Source organism: Rhincodon typus, chromosome 13, assembly GCF_021869965.1.
Source record: "Rhincodon typus isolate 14 chromosome 13, sRhiTyp1.1, whole genome shotgun sequence".
Classification (NCBI taxonomy): domain Eukaryota; kingdom Metazoa; phylum Chordata; class Chondrichthyes; order Orectolobiformes; family Rhincodontidae; genus Rhincodon; species Rhincodon typus.
In genome coordinates this window covers 54,950,010-54,974,353 of record NC_063344.1, presented here as the reverse complement: position 1 = coordinate 54,974,353, position 24,344 = coordinate 54,950,010, and the positions used below count along the sequence as shown (strand labels likewise).

Genomic DNA, 24,344 nt, shown 5'->3' with positions numbered 1-24,344 from the left:
TGCACTGGAGGATCTTTTATCTCTCAAATATCATTTGTGGAGGATGATATAGATATTGTCAGTAGATGACCCCTTAATCTACTCAATTTGAAGTATGGTTCTCTGTTGAAAAAAATACTTTCTTATAATATTCTGTGTGCCTGGATCAAGGAGTTCCTCTTGAATTGATAGAGGTGGCTTTTTAATTCTAGTATGTTGGATGTGTTGATCAGGTAATTTTTTTTCCTGTTGATAGTGTCCTGAACTGTGGACATTGATTCCATGAAGTCCCAAATGGCTCATTTCCCTTGAGTTTTTGATCTGGCTGGATGTTTTCAGTTGCCAGTTGGTGAAATAAAATTTAGAGACTTTTATTCATTTTTCTGAAAGATTGTTGCATATTCAGCACCATCTCGGCCACTGACATTGACTTCTCTATTTTAGAAGATAGAGGATTGAATGTTTCCGTAAATGTTATGAAGTCAGTGACTTTCCCTATGTGGATAATGTTAAACAGCAGTCTTATACCAAGATAAGTGATTGCACTCATTCTTTCTTCTGCCGGGGTTCTGCAATGAATGTGGAAAATCCAATGAAGCTTTCTACCAGTTGCCACTTGGGTGGTTGCCCAATAACAGTTTTGTTCCTGGATCAGTGTTTGGATAGTTGTTTGATTCTGGAGCAATTGTTGATCTCTTCTGATGAAGTTGAGGTAAAGACATGTGCAGGCTTGAAAGTGAAATTGGCTGACGGGAAATAATGTACACATTTTCAACTCTTACGCGTGTTGTTTTCCTATGGTTCTGATTGTTATTCCACCTGTATTATGGTAGTTTCATCTCTGCAGGCTGTAATTTCTGCATCTGCATCCATGATAACTCGTCTGATAGATCACCAATACTTGCTCCTGTATGAAGCACAAAATCAACAGGATGTCCAGTGATGTAGAACATGTTTCATCTTTTCTGACTCATCTGAATCAGCTTATTTCCTAGGAACTCATTGCTGCCCAATGAAGGTATTTCACCAAATGCCAGTATTGTTTCTAACAGTGACGAGTGCTCTACCACATAGATCCTTTATGTCTGTGACCACCAGCACTTCTGCTGTTCTGAAACTATTACAGAAGATGTGCAGAAATAAGATGGTGATCTACAGTTTTGCAAATATAGCATTTCTCGATGATGCTGGATATTGTTTACACCTGTGAGGTTGTGCAGCCACTGGTTCTTAGATTCAGATATTTGGCTTGTTCTGTCTGAAAACTTTTCACGTGTCTCTTCAGACTGTCCATATCTACTATAGTGAACAGGTTTTGTCTCCATCTTGAGATAGTGTTGTCTTGTCCTGTCAGGGATTATCTATGAGTCTTCCTAGTTTCGGATTCCAGCACAATTTGAACAGTTTTGTCCAAAGTAAATCTTCAATGGACTATAAGAATTTTGACAAATTTTCATCAGGCATCCCAAGGACAATTTTTTTCTTATGAATTCTGATTTCAAAGCTGCATTTTCACATTAATCTGTTGAGGTCATTAGTTCATTGTCTGCAGAATCTTCTGGAGACTGAACTCTTCTGTTAAAACTAGCTTGTTCAAAATTTATTTGATCTTACATTCTTTAATTATCAAAATGTTTTTAAGCTTTTAAGAGCTTTTAAGCTCTGTGAAAGTATCTGTCATCTCTGACATTTTGTCTGTTACTAACATCAGGAATCAAACTCGCTGAAATAAGGTATTAACTTGCTCAGCTTCAATCTCAGCATTTAATTTTGAGGCAATGCTCTAGCTTAATAACTGTCACATTCATGATGTTCAATCTTGTGTTCCACATGGTCTTTCCCTGACTTTGAATCTGTTAAGGAATATTATACCTTTTACTATTTTTTTCTCATTTCGATAATTAATCTTATCACTGTCAAGATATTTTAAAATCAGTATCGTTTCAATATTGCATAAATCTGCTGTTCTTGAATTCACTAATACTGTTTTAAATTGAAAGACCACATAGAGACTCTGTACCACAGAAATGTTGCAGTATTTCCTTTATATACCAGTGCTTTTAACACGGTATTTCTATAATACGGTATTGTATTCTTCAGTAGAGCTTTAAATTGCATTGCCAGCTGTTCTGCAGTCATTGCAGGGTTTCAAGCTATATTTTTTTAAATTTGTGTTTTTGTAGGGTTTACTAGTTGTCCCACATTTATCAGGGTTTTCCTGCTTGTTAATGGTTAAAATGATAGCCGCCCATCTTTTTTCAGAGTTTCCTATCGTCTGCAATGAAAATTGAGTTTTTCTGCTTCTTCGCTGGTAAAATGGAAACTTTCCTGCCTTTCACAGTGTAAAACGCCGGGCACTTTTCTCTTCACAAATTTTAAAATAAATATCTCTGGCTGCAGCCTTTATAAATCTTGCTGGTGAAATTACAACCTCAATTACTGAATCCCGGTGCTTTCAAATCCTTAATGGATCTCAACTTTATTTCTTCCACTGGACTCTTACTAGATTTCTTTAAACATGCTTGTTTTCAGCTTAAATCAATTTGAAGGCTTTCCTTATTCTGTAACACCAGTCTAAATATCCTTCCTGGCCATTTCACTGCTTTTTGCTCTGTACTTTGTACAGATCAATGACAACATATTTGTTATGAGAGGTGAGAACTGTCTTTCACTCTCCTTTGTCTTCTCTTTTTGGGTCTTTTTCATTAAATCATTCCCTTTCCCTTTAAAGATTTCTAACATAACCTCTTGGAACCTTCAGTTACTCCTTAAAAAGCCTCCATTGCTAAAGCCTCATTGCTAGCTTGCCCCCAACACCATACCCCCCGACCCCTTTATCAAGCCCAAACTCTTAACTCTGATGTTCTTACTAGCTTCTGAATTAAGTTTTGCTTTTAAGAGTGCTGAGCTTGCCTTTTTGCTCCTTCCATGGCTGGTGCTGTCTCTTTCTCTTGGTAAAGATGTTTTAGCTACTGACTGAATGTCTGTGTCTTCTCAAAGTGAAGCCATGAACTCACTTCTTTCTAATATTTTATTTTATTCTGTGATTTCTGGATTTCTTCTCATGATAGGGATCAAATCCACACCACAGCAACCATATGCTATTTTCCCAGATGGCAACATTTGGAACTTTGTGGTATTTGCCACCTCTACCAATATGTTGCACTGGGTAAGGGTTGTTTCAGATAGTTCACTACCAGTAAACGTTCTACGTTCCAAGACATGAAAATCCTAACCGAACTAAAGTCAATGGGAAGTGGATAAAAGGTTTCCAATCAGTGGAGTCATATCTAGCACAAAGATAGATGGCTGTTGCAGAGCAATCTTTTCAGCCCAATATATTTTTGCAGGAATCCCACAGCATGGTATCCTAGATCCAACCTTCTCCATCCAGCTGCTTCATTAATAACCTTCCCCTTTTGTAAGAACAGAAGTGAAGCTGTTCATTGATGGTTGCAGAGAGTTGTAATCCATTCAAAATTCTTCAGATGTTTGTATGCAGCAAAACGTGCACAATAAATGTTGGCCTAGTCAGCAATGTCCACATTGCATGAATGAGAAAAAGAACATTTGGGTTTGAGCTGATAAGTGGCAAGTAACAATTGTGCCAAGCAGTAACCATCTCCAGCAAGACAGGATCTCACCACCTACTTCTTGACATTCAATTCCATTATTGTTGCCAAACCACCCAGCATTAGAAGTAACCAGTGACCAGAAAGTGGACCGGGGATCAGCCACACCTAAACAATGATTACAAGAGCAGGTTAGAGATTGGAAATGCTGTGGTGAGTGGTTTATCTCCTGACTTCCCAAAGCTTTTTCACTGTCAACAAGGCAAAAGTCAGGTGTGTATGGTTTGCTGAAACAAAAACAGAGAGTGCTGGATAAGTACAGCAGGTCTGGCAGAGAACACAGAGTTAACATTTCAACTCAGAACACTGAAATCAAAACATTAGCTCTGTTTTCTCTCTACACATGTTGCCAGACCTGCTGTGCTCCTACAGCAGTCTGTCTTTGCTTCAAATTTCCAGCATCTGGAGTTCTTTATTTTATTTTTTGTATATGGTTTACACTCTACTTGTCTGGATATGTTCAGATCCAATGACTGTCATGAATCACACTACCATTCATGGCAAATCAGACCACTTGATTAATATCAAGTGGACTACCATAAACCTTCATTCCCTCTAGCAATGGCATACTATGGTTTCAGTGCTTATCATCTAAAAACTGCACTTCAGCAACTCAACAAAACACATTCAACACCACGACCCAAATTCAGAATCTCCATAGAAGAACAAAACTCCAGGCACTTGGGACCACTATTATCTGCACGTTCCCCTCTGAATCAACACCATGCTGACTTGAAACGCTGGCTCAGTGGTTAGCACTGCCGCCCTAATAGCACCAGGGACCCAGGTTCAATTCCACCCTTGGGCAACTGTCTGTGTGGAGTTTGCACATTCTCCCTGTGTATGCATGGGTTTCCTCCAGGTGGTCTGGTTTCCTCCCAGAGTCCAAAGATGTGCAGTTTAGGTGGATTGGCCATGCTAAATTGCCCACAGTGTCCAGGGATGTGCAGGTCGGGTGGATTGGCCATGGGAAATGCAGGGACACAGGGATGGGGTGGTTCTAGGGGGGATGCTCTTTGGAGGGTTGATGGTGACTTGATGGGCCGATTGGCCTGCTTTCACACTGTAGGGATTCTATGAAAATATTACCATTCCTTTATCATCACAGGTTCAAAATCCTGAAACTCCCTTTCAAACATGGACTAGTATGGACTGTACTATTTCAAGAAGAGAGGTCACTGTTACTTTCCCAACAGCAATCAGAGATAGACAAAAAAATATTGCTGCTGTCAAAAACATTATATCTTATGAATTAAAAAAAAAACTTTAAATATTTAAAGGAAATGGAAATGTACACACTCTAAGAAACACGATCAATACGCTAACAAAATATGCATTGCTCTTGAGTTGCAACAGGAATCTGAAATATCAGTTTGAACAATTCAACAAAATAGGAAAAAAAGTACTGTGGATACTGGAGATTTGAAGTAAAGACAGAAAATGTTGGAATCACTCAGCAGGTCAGTTTGAATCTATTAAAGAAAATAAAGACTTTTTATTTATGTAACACTACATAATCTCCAGACATCTTAAATGCCTCACAGTCAGTCTCATAGTGTAGTCACTGCCTTAATTGTAGGAAATGCAGCAGTCAACTTGCACAAATCTAGCTCCCACAAACAGAAAATGTGATAGTGACTGGACATATCTTTTCTTTTTGTACTGTTGATTGAAGGATAAACATTAGCAAGGGAGAGTTCCCTTCTCTGAAATAGTGCCTCAGAGGGCAGAGGGGCCTCAGTTTAGCATCTCATCCATAAGACAGCACCTCCAAATCTCTCAGCTCTGCAGTGGAGTATCAGCCTTGGATTTTATGCTCAAATCCAAGCTTGGGAATTTGAACCGAGAATGTTGTCACTTCGAGGCAAGCATACTGCCAACTGAGTCACAGATAACATCCACAGAGAGAGGAAGTAAGAGTTAATGTTGCAGTTCTTATTACTTTTTGTCAGAACTAGTTCAGAGTCATGATACCTGAAACATTAACCCTGCCTTTGTTACTGCACAGATGCTAATGGATCATCTGAGTGCTTAGAAAAACAGATTTCTTCAAAATTCAAATGCCACTTCAATACCACATAGCTAACACCAGTACATTTTATGCATTGAGATGAGACACAGCATCTATTGTTAGGCTCAGCGGCACATTTACCCAGGCACGTGATAGGCGAGTGTGCACACACTGTAACAAGGATAGTTATACCCTCCTGGTCAGAAACAAAAACATCAATAAAACATACATTGCTCGTCGGTAGGCGGCTTCCTGATAGCTCTGGTTTGTCACATATGGAATGTAAACATTGAAGTGGTTGACAGTGTGTTCATACACAATGTCACAGACATCTGAGATAACAACGTCTTCTTCTATACGGTGCTCCAGGTCCCGAAAGAATCTGAAAGTAAAAAGTAATGTACTCATTAATGTTACTGACTGATAACAAAATGATTAGTGTAGTCTTAAGACTAATAATGGGAGAAAACTGAACAGTTACAGGTACTTGTCGGTTCTACTTTGTTCTAAAACTTGATACTTTAGAACAGCAGGATGGAGAAGCTGTCAATGGGTAGTTTATACTGACTTCTTTCTGCAATAACACCTACTACAAACCTTCTACATGAAAAGCACAAACTTCAAAAATAAAACAAAAATGGGAGACGCCAGTAAGATTACAGATCTAAACTGAAACAAAAACTACAGATACCTGAAGTCTGAAACAAAACCAGAAATTGCTGGAAAAACTCAAGTCTGAGAGCATCTGTAGAGAGAAAACAAAGTTAATGTTCAGTCCAATGGCCCTTTATCAGAATGTTCTGAAGAAGGGTCACTGGACCTGAAATATTAACTCTATTTTCTCTCCATGGATGCTGGTAGACCCCTCTGAGTTTCTCCAGTAATATCTGTTCCCTTTCTGATTTCAGATCTGTGTTTCTTTAGAGAGTTACACAAAGACTCATTGAGCACTTTTCATGACTTCAGAACATCCCAAAGTGCTCTACAATCAATTAAGTGTTTTTTAAGTGTAGTTGCTGTTGGAATGTTGCAAACACTGAAGCTAATTAATGCACAGCAATCTCCCACCAGCAACAATGTGATAATCACCAGATAATCTGTTTTAGTGACAGATTAATATTGGTCGTGACAGGGAGAACTTCTTTGCTTCACTTTGAAATTGTTTCAAAAGTAAATATGATTAACTGTTTAAAAAGTCAATCCAAGCATTTCCAAAAGGTGAAGTCATGACACTTCAAGGTTTAACAATCATCAACAGCTTATTATACATTCCTTTGCTTACCTTTCGCTGGCTGCTTTGATGTCTAGAATGTTGGAGAAAATATGATGCTTTTCAATAGGGCTAAGTGCTTCACTAAGCTGCTCAGATTTCATGAAGTGGAAAACTAGGATCTCCAGACTCTTGTAATAAGAAGCTTCAGAGGTGACTAGTTCAAACATTGCCTGAAGAAAAGTAGTTCAGCAATAAAATTCACATCTTAATATCCTTAAAGCATTTGAGATTTATTTGTATGTCACATGAATTTTGAGTATGATTGGTCCTCTCCTTGCACTCATTAATCGACTTCAAAAATTAAGTAAATACCAGACAAGTTCACAGTCAATGTGCATCTGGATCTTATAGTTTCAGTAGTATAAAGGATTCTTTTTCAGAATTTGTCTGTAGGATTTAGGTTTCGCTGACTGACCAGCATGTATTGCTCATCCCTATTTGCCTTGGAGAAGGTACTGGTGAACTGACTTCTTGAATTGTTGTGGTCCATGTGGAGTAGGTCCACTAACAATATTGTTAGAAAAGGACAAATCTCCTGTTCGTTGTTTAATTCTCTGCTACCATTCACTAATGGACGTGGCTGTAGTGCAGAGCTTAGGTTGTATTGATTGATAGTGGGACCACTTAGCTCTATCCATTTCATGTTGTATCTGTTGTTTGGCACATACAAGTAGTCCTGTGTTGTAGCTTCAGCACATTGACCTCATTTTGAGATACTCCTGGTGCTGCTTCTGGCATGTTCCCCTGCATGGTTCATTGGACATTGTTTAATTCAATGTGTAAGGACAATAATTTTATAAATTAATAATTGTCAGAGCAGGTTACCCAAATTTAAGATTTGTATAAAGACATACAGTAGGAAGTTTAGAGATAGTAGGAACTGCAGATGCTGGAGAATCCGACATAACAAGGTGTAGAACTGTATGAACACAGCAGGCCAAGCAGCATCAGAGGAGCAGGAAAGCTGACGTTTTGGGTCTAGACCCTTCTTCAGAAATGGGGGAGGGGAAGGAGATTCTGAAATAAATAGGGAGAGAGGGGGAGGCGGATAGAAGATGGATAAAGGAGAAGATAGGTGGAGAGGAGACAGACAGGTCAAAGAAGCGGGGGTGGAGCCAGTAAAGGTGAGCGTAGATGGGGAGTTAGGGAGCGAATAGGTCAGTCCAGGGAGGGGATAGGTCAAGGGGGCAGGATGAGACTGGTAGGTAGGAGGTGGGCGTGGGGTTTGAGGTAGGAGGAGGGGATAGGTGGGAGGAAGGACAGGTTAGGGAGGTGGGGACGAGCTGGACTGGTTTTGGGATTCAGTCGGGGGAGGGGAGATTTTGAAGCTTGTGAAGTCCACATTGATACCACATTGTATCCCCCCCTAACTCCCCACCTACGCTCACCTTTACTGGCTCCACCCCCGCTTCTTTGACCTGTCTGTCTCCTCTCCACCTATCTTCTCCTTTATCCATCTTCTATCCGCCTCCTCCCGTCTCCCTATTTATTTCAGAATCCCCATCCCCTCCCCCATGTCTGAAGAAGGGTCCAGACCCAAAACGTCAGCTTTCCTGCTCCTCTGATGCTGCTTGGCCTGCTGTGTTCATCCAGCTCTACAGCTTGTTACCTCAGTAGGAAGTTTAGTTTTCTTTCACCTCCAGTTCACAAAGACACCTTTTCTGCTTCCTTTGCTGATTTGATTTCAAAGGACCACCCTTTCCTTTTCTCCCCTTTCAGTAAGTGAAAGTACTCTCATCTTCTCCCAAATTCTCTCATTGCCACTTTGAAAGTCTCCTTAACATTGCTGCTTCAGTTGCAGATTCTAATATGCTGCACTCTAAGGCTGGGTTTTCCAATCTCACAGTATTAACAGCAAGATTCCAAACTGCTGAAAAAAGATTTGCAGCACAAGATATCATCTGTGAGGAGTGAACTGGGAATGGAGTGGGACAATCACATTCAGCTTTATGTTGGCTCATCCTGGTGAGCCAAGTACAGCCTGAGAAATTTAAATTCCTCTTTGAGACACCTGGAAACACATACACACCCCAGCTACCCATTGCGAATATTGACCATCTGCATAAAACATGAACACTTGACATGCATGGAACTCAATGCCTCTTTTATCTCAAACTGCTCTTTTTTAGAAATAGTTTTCAATTATTGCCATAAATTTTACATGATCTTTTTTACTACATTAAAAAGTGGCAAATGTTTACAAATCCCTACAACTGGGCAGTGTGGTCAAAATCTCCACAGAACTGTTTGTTTGATGTCTTCGCACAAGCATTTTGTTTTTATTTTCCTTTGGGCGACAGTGCAGAAGTGCTGGAATGTTTAGAAGGCTGTTTATCGGTCTGTTTCTGAATGCTCCTCCTATTGCCAAGAACACAAAGAGGGGCTTAAACCCAGAGATTCTGGGTCAAAGGAGGGGACAGTACCTACTGAACCACAAGATCCCCATAGAACTTTACTTTTTGATTATTCTTATCTGCCATCACTGTGAAGAACGATTTACATTAGTTCCTATCAACATCAAGATCGCAAACTCACGCACGAAGAAGGTGTTTGTAATTTCTTTACAAACTGACAACTGCAGAAATTTCTCTCCTCTGTTAGCTGAAGAGAGAATGTACTGTATTCAAATAAAATTTTAAAATATTGTTAATTATTAAAGATTTCTTGTAATTTTAGAGTAAGTTCAGTGTTGCAATGATGAATGATTAGTGTATTAGGGCTTCAAAACAACATCAATTAAAAAAAGACTTAAAATTCACCACAGCAATTTCTAGGAATATAACAAATCATATCCAAAACCAGAACTGAACTAAACCGGGCTCATTATCACTGTTACCTGACAAAATGTGGCATAGTAGAAAAAAGGATCTTATTGAATTACTAATTCAGACCATTTTAATTCTAACTTCAGTCACCAACTAGATTGCATCTCAGGCATAACAAAAACCTAACCTCCTCGTTGTTGTATTCCAATAATTTCTCTTTGATTCTTGGATCTTCTAGTGAACACAGCAGTCTGATGTTATTGCAAAAGAGAAATACTTTAAATAGCTGATTTTATTCCTTGTCATTTGCAATTTTCAGAGAGCACAAGTGGGTTATAGTTAACTGATGGAAACAAGTTGCAGAATGAGTGACATTGATTTTGAAGAATCAAATGTTTTGGAATGAATAATAGCATGGAGCATAAAACTGTGCACAGACTTTGCCATTATTCCTGTCTTACCTCCTGGAGTTTAATCTCCTTGCGACTGAGAGTACTCAGCACCACGCTGTTCCTTACTTTTTCTAAATTCTGCCATAATTTCATGCCCAGATTATTTGTTCCCTGACTGAGTTTGACTGGCTGTGCTATCACTTGAACAGGTGCACTGGCGTCAGTCTTTACTTCCTGAGGCTTGGCTTCGTCTGTGAACTCTGGCCTGTCTTTTTCAGTGCAATCTTGCATCCGTCTTGTCTCAATTTCTTGAATGGTGCTCTTTTCCCGATATTCCTGGTACAGAAGTTCTAGGGTAATACAAGTTGGTATATTTCAGTTGATGACTAAGATTAACTAAGCATACAAGCATTATGTGGTAATAGCCTGCAGTTCAAGACAGTTAAATCAGATCACGAGAAACAATCTGAGAATTCTTAGCTCTATGTTATTAGCTTGTGATTGCTTTATCTACAAATGGTTATTATGAACATTTCAGGATGAATAGAGCCAGCCTGTGGTACTATCAGCATCCTGATCCATCCTTCAACTTAAAACACTCCACGATATTCATTAATAGCACAGTTATACAGACAAATCCGATAATTTTCAAAGATTGCATTTTCTTACACTGACATGATCCACAATGGCACAGTGAAGACAACATTGAAACATAAAAACCTATTTAGAAAGATGGATTAGGGAGAATGTGTTTTCAAACTGCTGATCTCCATATAATCAGGGTGACTCAGTTGCCCTTTGCCTTCTTGAGAATAGAATCAATGACTTGTCAGTTAGTTCCCACAAAGAATTGGACTCAAAGAGTCATTGAGGTCATTCCCAGCACTCAGCTTCACAGACTCATTGGCAAACACTTTGAAGTAGGTCATCAATGAATGATGATATATATTTGCTGGAATGTCCACAAAGGAGAAAGGTGAAGTCAAGAAATTAGCTTCCAAACAAAAAGCAGCCTAAACTTCTCAGCCCTTTAAACACATTTTTTTTCAATGTCAGGGGCACTGCAATGCAAACGGGACTGTAACCTAGACTTGGTGGGTGCTGATATTACCCTGAACATATCTTTGTGATGGGGCATGGTTAGGCTGAATCCTCTGCTTGGAGAATTGGAGTTTTGTTGAGACATTGTGGGATGGTGTAATTGTTGTGGCAGATGAGACTATGACATGAACATCCAAGTCTGAATGTTTGTGTGACCTTAGCTTGTTAATTAACAGGAGAGGTAGATGTGGAATCCACATTACCATCTGTGCTTAGGTCATGCACTGTACCTGTATTGAAGAAGATTAAGCAAGTTTTAAGAACCATTTTCAGTGCAGAACCCTTCAAGGTACAGTCAAGAGATTTCTGGGTGAAAGAGATGCTGCCACCTTCGCCAACTGAACCAGCACCCAGAGGAAAAACAAAACAGTAAAACTTGTGAATGGCACATACTGGTCCAAATAGAGCTTGAGTGTGACTCACACTTTTATTTCTGAGTATTACAGCTTTTTTTAAAAATTGCTTGTTCCCTCTGGGCAACACAACACTTTGCATCCAATACCTTTCTTTAGTCATGCAGGTATCTGCGGGAATATTTAAATTGTGTAATCTCTTTCTAACTCTGAATGTTCTGTCTGAAATGGAGCAGATGTTTCCAGCAGATTCAGTATTGTTAGGTTCCATGATCTATAGGTCTTCAAGCCTGCAGTCTTACTGTTGATCGGGCAGAAGGATTTTCCACCATCCTGGATTGTCCTGGCATCACCAGGAACCAACTTATAAACATTGGGGAGATTTTGCAGAGATATTTTTACACATCTCTGGAGACTCCATAGTCCAACCGATGATGAAATTCTAAGTCAACACACCATTTTACTGGTGCACTAGCAGAATGTTAAGTCAGTCCTCTCTCACTCTACAGTCACATCCAAATTATATTGTGTGATGCATTCTCCCATAATATTTCCAATCAAAGTAGACAGCCTCGCTAATGGTACTGTGTAATTTTGGATACTCAAGTGGTAAGATACTGAAATGGTAAACAGTTTTGTCGATATGCCTTTGAATTACAAAGCACTGAGATCTTGCAACAGACAGGACTCTGAAAATGTCCTTTAAAGGGGCTGTGTAAGGTGAACGTGAGTTAATCAGATCTGTTATAAAAATACAGAAGAGATATTCTCAAAATGTCTTTTTCTGTGTCAGACTATTCAACTTATATACGAATCTATTAGTTTCAAAATTTAGCTTTCAATTTCTTAGTGCATGGGGAAAGCTATAATCTAAGCTGTTTTCTCCCTCATTCCTGGGATATGGGTGTCACCAGCAAGGCTGGCATTTGTTGTCCATCCATAATTATACTTTATCTGAGTGACTTATTGGGGACCATCAAAGTACAGCTGAGATCTATTGCTACAGAGTTTCATGTAGTCCAGACCAGGTAAGGACAACAAATTTCCTTCAGATTTGCTAATGATACAAAAATAGATGGGAGGGCATGTTGTGATGGGGACAGAAGGAATCAGCAAGGGGATGTAGATAGGATTAATGAGTGGGCTACACCTTCATTGATAGAGATTAATGTAGGCAAAGTGTAAGGTATTCCTATTTTGGTAGGAATAATCAAATGGCAGCCTATTATTTAAATGAAGAGTGATTAAAAAAAAGGTGCTGTGCAGAGATATCAAGGTGTTCTTCTACATGAACAAGAAAATATTAGCACGCAGTTACAGCAAGTAATTAAGAAGGCAAATTAAAGTTTAGCTTCTATTGCCAGGCAGTTGGAGTTTAAAAACAGGAGTCTTGTTACAACGATATACATTGTTGGTGAGACCACACCTGGGCAATTATGTATAGTTTTGGTTCCCATGTTTTATACTGGCATTAGTGGCTATTCAGGGGAGATTCACTCGGCTGATTCCTGGGATAGAGGGATTGACTTGCCAAGAACAGCTAAAGAGGATAGACCATTAGTCATTAGAATTTAGAAGAGTGACATTCAAGATTCTGAGGGGTTTGACAAGGTAGATATTTAGAAGATGGTTCTACTAGTAGGCCATCTCAAAGTTGAGTCTTGAGGCAGATCAGCCAGGAACTCATTGAATGGCAAAGCAAGCTTGAAGGTCTGATTGACCTACTCCTGCTCCTATTTCTTATGTTCTTAAGTTTTTATGTCCAGAGAGCAAACAACATCAATTACTGTTCACTTTTTAGTTATTTTACAAAAATTGAAATAAACTTTGTGGCATGTATTTGAGTTTAAGTTAGAAGTTGAAGTATCATAAATTTTTTTTTTTTGAAAGGCACATTTTAAAGATCTATGGATTTTCTTAAAACACAGGATGGAGGGAATGACACTTCAAATTTTTTAAATTAGCTTTTCAAGGCCAGAAAGTTGTTAATAAGTAATTACAACTTGGTACACCTTGCAACTCAGCTATGACCCATTCAACAGACATAACGTTTCAATTTTTTTTTTACAGAATGAATACTGCATGAAAAGTTGAAGTTCAGATCAAATCAATTAATTCTGTGCTTCTTGCATCTGCAAAATCTCCAGCAGTACAACTTGTGGAGGAGCGGTGCCGCCGAAATGATAATTTCCAGATTTCTGCATGAAGTTATGCAGGTTTAGAGACAAGAGATTGTAGTCAGTTTCACAGAACAGTGATGGCAAATGCTGATAGTTTTGCCACATGCAACCTGGGGCACTATTTGTATGAAAATGGAAGCCTTTTTCTATGTTTAGAGTAATACAAAACCACATGAAAATCAGACTGTACAATCTGCACCAAACCAATAATTTAAATGATATAGCCTAGTAAAATAAGGACTTGGCAATTTTATTGTATCTTTTATGACCTCAGGAAATCTCAAAGTACAAAACAATCAGTGATGGAGATCTGACACCCAGTCACTGCTGTAGGAAATATATAGACCAATTTGTGTTCAGCAAGATCTCTATAAAGACAGTGCCTTTTTATTTTTCTATAATTTCATTGTGGACTGAAAGAGGAAAAGAACAGTTCTTTTGTGAAGTAATCTGACACTGATTGCAAGTACTGTTTGCACATCTGCTGGTGCAAATAATAGTACATGGTTTCCAAATGAGCTGTATCTGAGGGGTTGTGTACATTTGAAAATTCAGCCTACAACAAGTAGCTGATTGGTCTAGTGATTAGTTATCATTGACAAAGGCTTTCCAAGTTCCAAGAACTATATGATAGCTGAACAGTTTGGAGCTATGGACAAGACAGGGAGAAGATCACTGCAGCTTCAGGAACTATCTCTGTTCTCTCAGTAAAAAAAACACATTTTAAGCCTGAAGAAAACCAGTTATTTTCCCTCCAGCAGTTTCTGCAATCTGTGATTTTTTTTTACTAATAAATCAGAAACCTTCTGTAAATATGAAAGCCAGTCAGCCTGCAAACAAATGAAAGAATCCACAGAAGGGAGAGTGAGAAGCAATAAGATATAAGAATAACGTTGGCAGACCCTGGGAACAGAGACCACTGAACTGCTTTCCCAACCTTCTGCAGTCCATAATCCTGATGTACTTTTCCTGTGTCTGTCTATATGTATCAGGGAGTTTATAAGGAGGTTACAGTTTTAACTGGCAGAGTTATATGCCTGCAGTTCATAATTATTTATTCTCAGCTACAGTCTATTTATTTTGTAACAGTAATAATTTGATTCTTATCAAGTACAGAAATCTTATCTGTGCTTTCTGTCCACCCAGGTTTAAGAGACAGAGGATCTCTGCACACTTTTTAAAATCTTTAACTTTTGTGAAAACTTCAGGAACAGCAGGCCTTGATCTTCAACGTGGAACCCCAGTGAGGCATAATATCTCATAGAAAAAATAGGTAATGACCTGATAATCTATTTTTTAGTGACTATACTTGACTGTCAGCCTAGATTATGTATTTAAGTATTTGGAGTGGGTCTTGAAACCATGATCTTAAACATTGCTAAAAGGCGACTAAAAGTCAAAGCTTTTCCTCTCGCACAGAACTAGAATGCAAGAGACAGATTCGATGAAAGAGACACCATGTTATACAGAATGAGAAGAGGGTGATGATTGGTTGTGCCATAATTGGCATGGAGATGCAACCGAAACAGTTAAATATTAATCTTAATATTCAGACTAGACAGTCTGTTTCTTGCATCGTCCTAGTTCTTGTTACGGGGACTCACTGGGGGAATGTGCTAGAATCAAAGTCCTGCTGTTCTTGGATTCATTACAAAAGTTAAACATTTTGTAAAAGTTCACAAAATTTCTCAATTTACCTGTCTTTTAGATCCAGGTTGGTGGAAAGCATGGACCAGTATTCTGTACTTGACAGAAAATTAGATTCTAGCTACAGGTAAACTATCAATCATTATCATATAACTCCATTATTTAATACTTTAAAACCCTTATAATATCCTTATAACTTACACAGCAAAAACCTAGGTTCAATGGATGGAGGGAAAGACAGACAAGGCAATTCAGTGGCTTCCATTCAGTAAGTGGTACAGCAAGGTTTCTGAAATTGTTATGCTGGTCAGAATGCACCCTCTTGGTATTTGTTCTCTGGAGGCTTCCATTAGTTTGTAAGAGACACAAAGTAGCTGACTAATTAATAAAAGGTCTATGGTCTATGATATATTAATTAAAATCACAGCTTACAGCCATTGTGTTGAATGAAAGAAAATCTTTTTCTTCAGGCTTAAAGTGGCTTTTACTGCAGAGAACACGGTGCCCCTCACCTCATAGAGATCTGATAAGCTTTTCTGTATTTTGTTCACAGCCCCAAGCTCTTCTGTCACCTGAGAACAAATCACATAGTTGTTGGCAGGTGGAAGGTTGTTATCTCATAGGATTAATCAGCTTCTTTTTACCTCCCAAAATCTCCACTTGCACACACCACGTGGCTCCAGTTTGTCTGCAAACTACACTGGAACTACTGCTTGAACAAACCGCCGCTTAAACCATACTTGCAATGAGTGTCAAATTACTTGCTTTCAAAACTTGCAACAATCTTCCAGCAATCCTTGCTTTGTCTAACCATTCATTTCGCATTTCAGTCCTAATTAAAACAACAGAAAAATAAGAAGATGTAAAGGCTGTAAGATAAAAAAGCTGCAACTTCTCATCTCCTTTTAGCAATGTTGTAGTTCTGTACTTCCAGGCATTTATTTATAATCCATGACCTTCCAATTCAGAACTGAGAATACCAGCACTGAGACAAGGTTAATAAAATGTTCACAAAAAGATTGCTGTTGGATAAACCAAAATGGTTAAACAACAGTTGCCATTGATATTTTTTCATGTTTTTTTCTTCTTCTGGCCTGTGCCTAGAAATATTTATGGAAATAATATTGTCCTTATAATATTACTTTGATGCAATTACTGAGCAAATAATGTTAAAAAAAATGCTGAAGTGAAGCTTTCTGAAGCACCTTGGATTAATAACTATGTACTAATGTTAGTTCACCTCCCACATGTTGTCAGGCTCAGTAACGCCCCCAAGCTGGCAGCAACTGTTCACAAACATGCACATTATAAAATCAACAGCAATGAGACAAAAAAAAACAAGTGGGATGTGGCGGTTCATCATAATTTTGAACCTTTTCATTTTTGAGAGGATACTAATGACAAATTTCTCGCTTTAAATCATATTAGAAGTAATAGTTTGAAACAAAGATATTAATCATTCACAGTAAAGTACCTATGTTTTCAATGAAATGCCACACATTCTTAAATCTGGTTATGGAAGCATTTACTGGAGAATTTCCATTTTGCTGTGAGCTTGCTAGAAGAAATCTAAAATGTACAGGAAGAAATGATTGATGAGTTACATAGGAATGGTTTAATTGGCATATTGATACATCTATGATGTCTTTCATCTCCCTACATTGAACAAATATTTTTGACACATTTGCAGAATGTACACATATAGATTAGTTTTTGATTTATTTTGCCCCTTCAATGCTTATTGTCCTTCATTCCCATCCACTTTGTGGTACCTAAGTAGTACCCTCATGGTTTTATCAATAGATTCTTTAATTATATATAAGCCTCCTCTAGCTGATTCTTGCCCACAACAGTAACAAAGAAAGGAGCACTCTGAGAAATGAATTAAATTTGTATAGTGTTTCACTTTCCTTTGAGAACAAACATTAACAAAATTTGGACTTGCATATGTGTGAATAGTTTACACTTGTCCACATAATATTCTGTATCTGGAGATTAAACATATAGTTTAATTCAATTGCTTTCTGTTAGCAAGCAAGTGAATATTGTACTATCAGAACAGAATTGAAATTTTCAGAGCTACAGGTACTCATTCTTCATTTTATTAGAGCTAGTTTTCCTTACGGGGTCAGAATTTACTGTATTGAGGTCTCCAGAAACATCCTTCATTAGTTAATCCTGTCCCTGCAGCCTTCAATTCAAATGCTTTTTGCCCACCAGTTGCAGAAAGCATGAGCTGATGGCACAGCAAGGAAATCAGGGCATTTGAGACTAGAGTGAACAGGGCAATCTCTTTAAACAATTAGATTGAAGGATTGTGAGATTAAGAACGCAAAGATGAAGTGGGTGAATTTAATGTCAAACTGGGAAGTGAAATGAAAAGAAGGGTTGGATTAAGTGAACGAAAGGAAAAAGGAAAATCTGATGTTTTAAAAATCTCCCAGAATTATTACCTGAATGAAGATTCCACAATTTATAATAGTTAATTGGAAGTGCCAGGGAAATTGATTGCAATTAACAATTGCCATATTGTTATCTATGCGAGTTCATAGCTGATTCATACTGGTCAATGCATATCAATGGTGAGGCTGACAGAAATGTGATTCCCACAAAAGCTAACGACCGAGCCATGCAAACATTGTACAGTAACTTTGGACATTTAATGTTTAACCATTCATTTGTTCTTTGCCTGAAAGCTGCTATACCCATTTACTCACAAATAATGGCAACGTTAACCTCACTATTAGTTGAATAACAAATTATGTCCCATTAAGTTAAAAAATGCCAATTCTGGTGTATTGAACAATTTTTATACAATATCATAAAATCATAGAAGCCCCATAATGCGGAAAGAAGCCATTCAGCCCATCGAGTCTGTATGGAACCTCCGAAGAACATCCCACCCAGGCCTAGCCTTTCCGCCCGCCCACCCACCCCTCCATATCAACACATTTGGCATGGGTAAAATGCAAAGCAAACCTCCCATTTAATCTTTCTTTTTAAATTCTTTATCATTGATTTCATAAGAGCATCTCGAATGCATCAATGTGCGTTTTACAGTTTCCTAAACTAAGCTTTCTCGAGTCCTGTCATTGAGAGAGATCAAATTTGAAAGTATTATATTTTTAAGTTGATCCCAACTTAAGCTTAGATGGGAATTGAATGGATACCATCCATACTGTTTCATTTATGTGTGCTTATGACATTAGACAAGGAAATCCAGAGGGTTGGTCTCTCTTTGGGCACTGGCAGCAAAGTGTACCATTCACAGAGTTCCCTTCAGATCATTAAGAGCCTTCCAGCCCTGAATTTTTTCAATTAAAATGATGGAACTCTTCACCAGCATTTGTAGCCAGTGCCAATCCTCACTGAATGTGCTCAATCAGGGAATCCAAGTTTATCTTTAAGGCCAACTCTTAGCTCCCAGAGTTGAAAGGATAATATTTCAATGCATTTTTTTTTACTATTTAAAAAGCCACCTGTAAAATATGCCTCAAAACTGTTTTTATTCATTTCTTTTTATTCATCATAGATATGATGCAAAGTTTAATTCTGCACTTCCATGTAAGATGTTTGTTTACCTTCCTCGGTCATTTGTTTGGCCTTTTCTGGGGAGATTGCCATTTTTAGGGCAAAATGGAAAGCTTTCAGAATTACTTACAGTTCTACTGAATGTGAAACCCACACGTTGAGTTGAACATACCTAAATAATTTTCATTTAGGACACGTTAAACCAATAATGTCCAAATGGATTTGAATCCAACTCCCGACAGTATTTTGTTAGGTTGGTCTCAATTTATTCTATATTTCCAAAACATTGCATTGTTTACTTAGTTTTGCAGATATATCTTACCTGTTTGAGTTGTCCTCTGGAATATTCATGACTGAAGTTACCTTTAAACCTGTGTTTTCAGGGGACTGGACTTCTTCTCCAAGAGTACAGGATCCAAAATCATTGGTCAAAGTCTCTGCACCAGTAACTTTACCCTGAGTTGGAATGGAACCAGTTGCTTTCTTTAGGGGATTTTCAGGGTTTGAAGTCAAATTACAACTTTGGTTGTCATAAGGTCTTTGTACGTGATTTTTCTTTTGCACCTCATGCAGTTCCAAAACTGGCAGAGACCCATGGTAACTGGGCAGCATTGTCGTTTCACCACTATTCCAATGCTTAGGTCCAAGGTTCTTTGGTACCGATGACCTGGGCCAAAAAGATTTGTGTTCTTACACATCAACATTCAAAACACAGTGGTATGTTATTTTTAATAGTTCCAGGTAGCAGTTTCCTGTTTAAAATTCAGAACCATTAAGTATAACCAAAATAAATGGTGACTGTAAATGTCAGAACAATGTCAAAAGAGGCTCACTTGGCCACATCTGAGGGCCATCACCAGGCATTCAGGTTATTGCCAAAGGGGTCACACACCATTAGCTTCAGTCAGAGATAGCAAGAACTGCAGATGCTGGAGCCAGAGACAACACAGTGTGGAACTGGAGGAACACACTAGGCCAGGCAGCATCAGAGGAGCAGGAAAGTTGACGTTTCGGGTCGGGACCCTTCTTCAGAAATGGAGATGAAGAAGGGTGCTGGGAAATAAATACAGAGGGAGGGTGGGGCTGGGGAAGGTAGGTCGGATGCTGATAGGTGAGTGCAGGTAGGAAGTGATGGGGATTGGTCAGTGGGATGGGTGGGAGAGAAGCTGGACGGGTTCTGTCAGGTCAAGGAGGCGGGGATGAGACGGAAGATTGGACATGGGATGAGGCCGGGGGTGGGGAGATTTTAAAACTGGTGAATTCCATGTTCAGGCCATCGGGCTGTAGGCTCCCAACGTGGAATATGAGGTGCTGCTTCTCCAGTTTGCGTGTGTTGTCATTGTGGCACTGGAGGTGGTCCAGGATGGACATGTCACTCCGGGAGTGGGGGGGGGTGGGGGGGAGTTAAAATGGTTGGCAACTGGAAGATGTTGTTTGTCGCGCACAGAGCGCAGATGCTCTACTAAATGGTCTCCGAGTCTGCACTTAGTCTCAACGATACAAAGGAGGCCACATCAGGAGCAATGGATGTAGTAGACCAAGTTGGCAATGTACAGGTGAACCCCTGTCGGATATCAAAGGTTTGCTTTGGATGGAGGTGAGGGGGTAGGTGCAGGGGCAGGTGTAGCACTTCCTGTGGTTGCAGGGAAAGGTGCCGGGGGTGGTGGGATTAGTGGGGAGTGTGGAGCAGACGAGGGAGTCATGGAGTGAGTGGTCCCTACGAAAGGCAGATGGAATGGGGAGGGAAATATCTCTTTGGTTGTGGAGTTGGATTGTAGGTTGCAGAAGTAGCAGAGGATTATACGCTGGATGGAGAGGTTGGTGGGGTGGTATGTGAGGACCGGGGGATTCTGTTTGTTATTTTGGGGGGGGAGGGGGTTTGAGGACAGAAGTGCGGGAAATGCAAGAGGTCCGGTATAGGATATTTTTGATCACCGGAGGGGGGCGCGGACGTTGCGGTCTTTGAAATAGGATGTCCGGGAACGGAACGCTCCATCTTGGGAGCAGATGTGGCGGAGACGGAGGAAATGGGAGTAAGGGATCACATTCTTGCAGGAGGGTGGGTGAGAAAAGGTGTAGTCCAGGTAGCTATGGGAGTCGGTGGGCTTGAAATAGATGTCAGTTTCAAGGCAGTTACCAGAGATGGAGATGGAGAGGTCCAGGAAGGGAAGGGAGGTATTGAGATGGTCCAAGTGAATTTGAGGTTGGGGTGAAAGGTGTTCGTAAAGTTGATGAACTGTTCAAACTCCCCGTGGGAGCATGAGGCAGCACCGATACAGTCATCAATGTAGCAGTGGAAGAGGTGGGGGATAGTGCCCGTGTAGCAGTGGAAAAGGGACTGTTCTACAAAGAGGCAGGCATAGCTTGGGCCTGTGTGGATGCCCATGACCACCCCCTTAGTCTGTAGGAAGTGGGAGGAGTTAATGGAGAAATTGTTTAGGGTAATGACAAGTTTTGTTAAGTGGATGAGGGTATCAGTGGAGGGGGACTGGTTGGGCCTGTGGAACAGGAAGAAGTGGAGGGCTTTTAGGCCATCTGCATGGGGGATACAAGTGTACAGGGATTGGATGTCCATAGTGAAGATGGGGTGTTGGGTGTCAGGGAAATGTAAGTCTTGGAGGAAGTGGAGGTTGTGGGTGGTGTCCCGGATGTAGGTGGGGAGTTCCTGAACCGGGGGCAGAAGAGAGAGTCAACCTAAGTGGAGATGACTGCAGTGGAGCAGGAGCAGGCAGAGACAATGGATCTGCTGGGACAGTCAGGTTTGTGGATTTTGGGAAGGAGATAGAAACAGATAGTGTGGGGTTGGGAACGATGAGGTTGGAGGCTGTGGGTGGGAGGTCACCTGAGGTGATGAGGTTATGGATGGTCTGAGAGACGATGGTTTGGTGATTGTGGGGGGGGTGGTGGTCATACTTGAGGGGGCGGTAGGAGGAGGTGTCAGAGAGTTGGCACCTGGCCTCGGCAATGTAAAGGTCAGTGTGCCGTACCACTACTGCACTTCCCTTATCTGTGGGTTTTATCGTGAGGTTAGGGTTGGAGTGGAGGAAGCAGATGGCTGCGCATTCCGTGAGGTAGAGGTTGGAGTGAGTGAGAGGGGTGGAGAGGTTGAGGCGATCAATGTCGTGACGGCAATTGGAAGTTTTGATAGGGTATTTATTCTTGTCCAATATGAAGGTTAGGTGAACATTATCCTTGTTGAGTGAACAAATTGCAGATTATGTTCAATGCCTGTGCAATGCAACAGCATCAGATATTACAGGCTGATTTTAATACCTGTCACTCATTGAAAATGGGCTACGAAAGGGTGAAAGAACATGCTAAGCTCACAATCACATCCTCACATTTAGAATGACTTTGAGATTGGTATAAGTGTCTACTTTAGGAACCTAATGTACAGATAAATGTCTTAGTCCAATGATATCATTGGTAATAAATGTGATTCTTACAAAGACTTAGGGGGTGACCCATATAAGACAGTACTAAAAGACATGGAAGCATGACAATTCAGAGCAGCAGTTACTTCAAGAACCGTAAGCTGTGCTGATGGTTCTGCAAATCAAGTGTTTGTTAATAAAATCAGTAAAATGATCTAAGGTGTCATCAACAGTGTTGGCTGGGTCAGCTTTTATTGCTCATCCCTTGAGGAGGTGATGGTGAGCTGCCTTCCAGAAACAATGCAGTCTGTTTTGTGTAGGATTTTGATCCAGCAACACTAGAGAACCAGCGATGTGTGTCCACGTCTACACGGTGAGTAGTCGGAAGGGGAACTTGCAGGAGGTGGGGTTACCCGTGCATACGCTGATCTTGTCCTTCTAGGTGGTAGTGGTTGTAGGTTTGAAAGGTAATGTTTAAGGAGCCTTGGTGAATTTCTGAAGTTCTTCTTGTAAATAGTGCATGTTGCTGCTACTGAGAATTTGTGGTGAAGGAAATGGATATTTCTAGATGCGGTACCAGTCAAGTGGGCTGCTTTACTGGCCGCAGAAATCCTAGCCTCTGAGCCATTTCGTAACCACAGTATTTATATTGTTAGTCCAGTCCAGATTCTGTTCAATGGTAACTCCCAAAAAGTTGAATTCAATGATGGTAATGTCATCGAACATAAAGGGACAATGGTCAGATTCTCTCATGTTGGAGGTGGTCACTGTCTGGCAGTTGTATAATGACAATGTTACTAATTATCAGCCCATATGTGGATATTGTCCAGGTCTTGTTGCATTTTGACACAGACTGCTTCAGGATCAGAGAAGTCAGAAATGGTGCTGAAGTTGTGCAATCATCAAGAAACATCTCCACTTTGGATCTTTAGTTTTATCGTTATTCGTTCATGGGATGAGGGGATTGCTAGCTAAGCCAGTATTTATTGCCCATCACAAATTACCCTAAAACCGAGTGGCTTGCTCGGCTAATTCAGAGGGTAATTATATCTTCACCACACTGCTGTAGGACTGGAGTTATGTGTATGGCAGACTGGATAAGGATGACAGATTTCTTTCTCAAAAAGACATTAGTGAACCAGGTGATATTTTACAACAATTAAAGTTGGTTTTTGTATTGCCATTCGGCTAGATTTTAGCTTTTGATTTTTTTTGAAAATTGAATTTAAATTTCACCATCTGCTATGGTCGGAGTTGAACCAATGTCCTCAGAACATTAGAGCCTGGGGTTTTGGATAACTGTGCCATACCTACCCCTTAGGTTGGAGGGACAGTCATTGATGAAGCAGTTGAAGATGTTTTGGGTCTAATACACCACTGCAAGAAACTCCCGGAACTAAGATGACTGACCTCCAACCAGCACAACTATATTCCTGCATATCGGGTATGACACCAATCAACGGAGAGTTTCCCCTCTGATTCCCTTTGACTCCAACTTTGCTAGGGCTCCTCGATGCTCAGTTAAATGCAGCCATGATGTCAAGGGCAGTCACTCTTACCTCATCTCTCAAATTCAGTCTTTCATCCATGATTGAACCACAGCAAAGCTGTAGTGAGGTGAGGAGCTTACTGACCCTGATGGAAACTAAACTGACCATCATTGAGCAGGTTATTGCTGAGCAAATGCTGCTTGGTGCACTGTCGGTGACCCTTTCCATTGCTTTCATAGCTATCAAAAACAGACTAATGGGGTGGATTTGTCATTTTTTGTGTTGCAGGACATAACTGGGCATTTTTCCACGTTTTCAGATGGATGCCAGTTTGTAGATGTGCTAGAGCAGCTTGACTAAAGGCACAGCAAGTTTTTGGTACTAGTGCTGGAATGTTGTCATGGCAATATCTTGTAATATTTGCAGTATGCTGTGCCTTCAACCATTTCTTGAGTTAATCACATTGGCTGAAGACTAACATCCGTGATACTGGGGATATCCGGTGGAGGCTGAGATGAATCACCCACTCAGTATTTCTGGCTAAAGACTGTTGAAAATGCTTCAGCCTTATCTTTTGCACTGAGTTAGGCTCCCCGATTATTGAAGATGTTGATGC

At 40.0% G+C, this 24,344-nt stretch overlaps 1 protein-coding gene across 3 annotated transcripts in view; it reads right to left on the bottom strand.

Moving 5' to 3' along the window:
- The window catches only part of LOC109911081 (ephexin-1-like), a 75,084-nt gene that overhangs the window by 28,165 nt on the left and 22,575 nt on the right, over window positions 1-24,344 (bottom strand). For all 3 annotated transcript variants that reach the window (XM_048604837.1, XM_048604836.1, XM_048604838.1), the window contains 5 exons: window positions 19,187-19,531; window positions 16,808-16,902; window positions 10,122-10,402; window positions 6,905-7,065; window positions 5,852-6,004 (listed from right to left, as the gene is read on the bottom strand). In XM_048604837.1, the coding sequence (XP_048460794.1) occupies window positions 5,852-6,004; window positions 6,905-7,065; window positions 10,122-10,402; window positions 16,808-16,902; window positions 19,187-19,531 (1,035 nt within the window). The remainder of the gene's footprint in view (window positions 1-5,851; window positions 6,005-6,904; window positions 7,066-10,121; window positions 10,403-16,807; window positions 16,903-19,186; window positions 19,532-24,344) is intronic.